General features: G+C 33.1%; 1 protein-coding gene and 1 pseudogene across 1 annotated transcript; both read right to left on the reverse strand.

The window, feature by feature from the left end:
- Window positions 1-198: 198 nt before the first annotated feature.
- On the reverse strand, window positions 199-1,113 carry LOC111406575 (annotated as a pseudogene).
- Window positions 1,114-1,341: 228 nt separating this feature from the next.
- LOC111405565 (pentatricopeptide repeat-containing protein At4g25270, chloroplastic-like) lies at window positions 1,342-3,148 on the reverse strand. The gene has a single exon (XM_023034510.1). The coding sequence runs from the start codon at window positions 3,105-3,107 to the stop codon at window positions 1,494-1,496; it is 1,614 nt and encodes a 537-aa protein (XP_022890278.1). The 5' UTR covers window positions 3,108-3,148; the 3' UTR covers window positions 1,342-1,493.
- Window positions 3,149-5,517: the final 2,369 nt, after the last annotated feature.

The raw sequence follows: 5,517 nt of genomic DNA on the forward strand, positions 1-5,517 counted from the left end.
AAAAAATCAGATTTTAACTGAGTCAATGTCAACAATCATTTTTAACCACATATTTTATTGGTTCCAAAATTTTTCAACAATACATCTCAGCAACTTTTATCAAACTAACAACAAAAAGTTACTTTTAACTAAAATGACCTATAAGTAAAGGTTTTAAGCTTAACCTAACTTGCTCCATATTATATTTAGCATTTAACACTATGCAGCAAAATTATTGCAAAGTGCCAATGCATGGTGACCTGAGCCAGATTAATCATATGTGCTCTCACAGAAGACTTAATCCTACCATTCAAGGCCCGGCCCGAAAATCCATCCATGCATGTGTTGTCATCAGTTAGTGCAGCACTAACCCATGTCTCAACATTGCTCATGTGCCATATGAAGTCTTTACCACGAGCCCGGCCCATGGTCTTGAGCTCTCGGACTGATTTGCTTAGCCGGTCCACCCCATCACTCACTTCTTCAATGCAGTCTTTGAGGGCCGCGTACTCTCTAGGCTTTAATCCTTTAAATTTGGTGAGCTTGGTCAGAAATGTCTTAGATAATTGAGCCGTTTCTATGCTGACGGACAAAACTGTCGTGGTCACTTGGCGTGGGCTTTGTTGGACAGTCGAAGCATAAACTAACAAGGATTGGATACATATGGCTGGATGGTTATAGGGTACAGCATTGTTTTCTATACCATAATTCTTTTAACATTTTGCTACCGACACAGACTCTTCTCCATCAGTGTTATTGTTAATATGAAACATAACGAAGTTTTCAACGTGTATAGTCAATATACCCCACTTGGAAAGTGACTCTTTTCGACCTTTTTGCATTTTAGGACACTATGTATAAGTCGAAAAGGCCGACGTCTAAATGCATAAATTATCTATATTAGATTTTGTACCGACACCAACTGTTCTCCACTGATGTCATCGTTAACATAAAATGTAATGAAGTTTCAATGTAACCCCCACTTGAAAGTGAATCTTTTCGACCTTTTAGCATTTTAGGACAGTATGTATCTATCTGAAATAGTCGAAATGGTCAACATCTAAATGTATAAATTATCTATAAATAATCAAGCTTTATTTTTAATTATACTTCAATAGACCCACAAATATTCATTTATCCGCCATTTATTTGTGTTTATTTATAAATTAAATCGTTAATAAATTCTTCCAAACATAAGCTAAAGCAAGACTAAACATGCTACTTGAGCATGTTCGTGCTTAGGATTTTAACTTATAAGTAAATTTCAAAATAAAGTACGTTTTATTTAAATAAGTTGAAAATAAAATAAATATCTTATGAAAAATAAGTTTTCTTCATTTGTGTGAAAACAAAAAGCGACCTTAATTTTAAAATGCTATGCTCACAGTTTATTAATTAACATTTGCAAAGAGATACATCATACATGGATCGGTTCTGCCAGTACTAACACGTGTACCTTCATCTCCATAGCAATTCAAAACAAACCATTAGCCATTGCTATAACATTTTTGCATCTACAGGTCAAGCCCTCTTTCAAACATCATCAATCTTATTCTTTCTACATCCTTGGAACGGCCTGCATTACGATAAATCCTGATTAAAAGCTCAAAGTTGTGCTCGTTATCCGGTTCCAACTCGAAGAGTCTTGTGGCAGCAGTCTCTCCAATATCCACATTATTGTGAAGGTAGCAACCATAGAGCAACGCTCCCCAAACAGTAGGACCAGCTTCAAACTCCATTTTGTTCACTATAATGTCAAAAGCTTCATCAAGCAATCCTGCCCTTCCATAAAGATTAACCATACAAGCATAGTGTTCCATAATTGGACTAATTCCATACCTCTCCCTCATCATTGAAAACAATCTCTCGCCATCCTTTACCATGCCCAAATGAGCACAAGCTGATAACAATGAGACCAATGTAATACTGTTAGGCAAAGTGCGACATTTCAACATCTGTTGGAAGTATTCTAGGGCAACAGGCTCCTTAGAATGCGCTGAAATTATTGAATTCCATGACACAGTATCCCTTTGTGGCATGCACCGAAACAACCTTCTTACTACCTCCAGTTTATTATGCTTCGAGTAGAAAACAATCAGTGAGTTAGAAACAGATATATTCCACTCAATTCCTCTACGAAAAGCTAATCCATGAATTTGAATTCCAATTTTATAGGGTAACGCGCTAGTGAGAAATGCTGATATGGTAATTGAATCAGGTTCACATCCCTCATGCGTCATCCCATGTAGTAAATCCAATGCCTCAACCATAAGATTATGCCTCATGTACCCAATAATCATGGAATTCCATGAAACCACGTCCCTGTCCACAATTGTATCAAAAACTTTTCGAGCCTTGCTAATGTCACCGCACTTGGCATACATATCCAGTAGTGCATTTTGCACAAACTTATTGTTCCCACATCCAGAGCGAATCACATCACGATGAACTTCCTCCCCAGCTTGGATCATTCCAACACCTCCGCAAGCCTTCAGAGCCCGTGGAAACGTGTATGCATCAGGCTCCACTCCCTCTTCCACCATCTGAAAATACAATGCCAATGCATCTTCGTACAAACCGACCTCAGCATAACCCGATATAAGTGAATTCCATGGAAAAGCCGACTCATTTCTCTTGGGCATTTGATCGAACACCTTGTGGGCCTTCTCAACGTCCCCATTACAAGAGTACAACCTTAGAAGCTTGGATGAAATGCCCACATTTTTACGCAAAAGTCTTTCTGGAATGAGTTTATGAATCTTACTGCCATGATCAATGGCTTTTAAATGAAAGCAGGTTTCTAGAAGGGAAGCAAAGATATGGGGATCATTGATTTCGACGCCATTTTTGACAGAGGCTTCTATTTTGTTAATGACGATTTCAAGGGCTTCAAGTTTTGTATGTGACCGGATATTTTGGGTGGTTAAGAGTGGCGTTGAGGATGATTTGGGAAATTGGGGTTCTGGTTTTGGGTTTTGTTTGTGTTTTTTGTTTTGTTTTCTTGTGGTGTTCTTGTTTAAAGAAGAGTGGAGGGTGCATGAAGAGGTGGTATGGATGCATGTCATATTTTGGGTGTCCCAGTTGAATTCCAAATCTCTCTCTCCCACTGCGTTTGTATTTATATGCATGTGATTATTCCATTACAAATTAGAGACTGATTGTCTAGACAAATTAGATTTACAGAAAGAAGAAAAAAATAAATAAATAAATAAGAGAGAGAGAGAGAGAAAAAACCTTCTAATGTAGAATGACATTTTTCTATCAACTAGTGTGTGAACGTGCGTTACAAGTTAATTGATTAATATTTAAAAAAAAAAGTGTTTAAATTTTAGAAAAATTCATTTATAAATTTAAAAGATATTCATAAATTCGTTGAAATTAACTTATTTTTCGTCAATTTTCTCAGTATATTTTTTATTTTTCTTATGAACATTTAAGAAATTGCATATATTTGTACCAGACATTTCTCTGTACAAAAGTTTGTGGGAAACTCTTTTATGCGAAATATATTTCTCTATATATATTAGTTCAGCCTAAAATATGATTTAGCCTACTCAAGCTTTGCCCCTAATCCATACTATGATTATAATAATTAAATATCACCAAGATATACAACATAACAATATCTACACTATTGCATTAAAAATGATTTTTCATGTTAACGGGCATCATGCAAAATACTAAATTATAACTTAAAATATTAAATGTAATTTCATGTATGAACCTTCTTCCAATGATTTTGTTGTCATTAGACCTAACTAAATCCTAATATTATTTAAAAAATTGAAAAAATTTAATTATATCATTAAACGAAAAGAATTAAAAAATTAAATTGAACAAAAAATTATTTATAATATGAAGAAAAAAGAAATTTTAAAACAATTTTCGAAAAATATATAATAAAAACAAAAAAAAATTAAACAAAAGAAAGTTACAAAAATTAAATAAAGAATATATAAATATTATTTAATTCAAATTTTAAAAAATAAGTTTTATCATAAAAAGAAAAGAATTAAATAAAGAATTTTAAATCGAAAAAAAATTTATTTATAACATAAACAAAACAAATTTTAAAAAAATGAGGAAAAAAAAGAAAAATAAAATCTCAGAAATCTCTCCGTGTGATGGAGAGAAACCTCTCCATCTCCGTCCAGGATGGAGAAAATGAACTTCATTTAGGATGAAAAAACCAGGATGGAGAAACTCTCCATTTTCTCCGTCCTCGATGGAGAGAATTCCTCACGGAGCTAATGTCTTCATACAGGCTTTAGCATTGGTAATATCTGATAATTTTGGTCTTTATAATTACTCAGGTGATTTATCATCAACACTATAAAATGAGTAAACAATTAAACAAAATGAACTCTAAAGCGATGAACAAACCATAAGTAAAGAGATTTTTCACTTACAAGGTACACAGATGAACCTCATTCAATGTACAGCAACTCAAATATAAGTGAACCGGAAAGTACTAAATTTTTCAAAATCATTATAATTATAAAAAAAATAACCTTGGTAATATTTGACTATTTTGGTCTTTAAAGTTATCCATGTAATCTTACTTATCATTAACAATGTGAATGAGCAAACAATGAAACAATATGAATTGTAACGCGAGAAACAAATCACAAGCAAAGAATATTTTCACTTACAAGAAGCACATATGAACCCTGTCTAATGTATTGCAACTTGAATTCGAGAGTTTAATTTTTTTGATATTTGGAAAGAAGAAGAAGAGTAATAGATGAATGGTAGATTGAGTGAAAAAAATGGAGAAATCTGACTATCCTATGCTTATTTTCAATGGCCCAACATAATATTAAAAAAAAAAGTACAGGATGATACCAATTTGTGACAAGTGTTCCGTCAATATCTTCGATCTTTTATATATGTAGGATATTACACAAAATATATTATATATATCTTTCCAAAAAAATAATAATAATAAATTGGAGTTTCTTATTGATGAATGATCTGTTTTGCAAGGACTATAATTGATAATTGTAGATTGTCCTCTGATAAAGTGGCGAAATAAAATCACTTTGAATTCAAGATCGTTATCTAAAATCTTAGTGAAAGAAGTTGTTATTTGTGAAGAAAAAATGGAAATGGAAGTTTCTTCAAACAAGAGACTGTCAATCAAATTATATACCGAAGAAGTTTCTCGCCTCTTCTCGAAAAACATTGGAATATTCCTTTGCAAAATTGTCTATATAGCAATTCCATCAAGATTTCTTCCTTCGATGGGCGGGGGAAGGGGTGGAGGCGGGGGGGATTTCCACGTAAATAGAAAATCTAAATTTTTGAACGTATCTAAACAATTTAACCCCTATTTAGCAAAAATTAAAATTAAACTTTTAGTAAATCTTGATTGATAAACTATGTGTTTAAAAAGTTATGAATCCTATAATACATGCCATTAAAATTAATTATTGACTTTAACTTTGACAAAAATCTAGATGTTAACCCAAAGATTAATTTAGATTGGTTAGGCAATCGATAATTGACAAACAAAAATTAGTTCCCCCCCCCCCCCCC

The sequence above is a fragment of the Olea europaea genome, chromosome 12 (assembly GCF_002742605.1).
Source record: "Olea europaea var. sylvestris chromosome 12, O_europaea_v1, whole genome shotgun sequence".
NCBI lineage: Eukaryota > Viridiplantae > Streptophyta > Magnoliopsida > Lamiales > Oleaceae > Olea > Olea europaea.

Excerpts from the sequence above, each read along its gene's own strand:
- LOC111405565 (XM_023034510.1), bottom strand. The coding sequence starts at position 3,107 with ATGCATATAAATACAAACGCAGTGGGAGAGAGAGATTTGGAATTCAAC.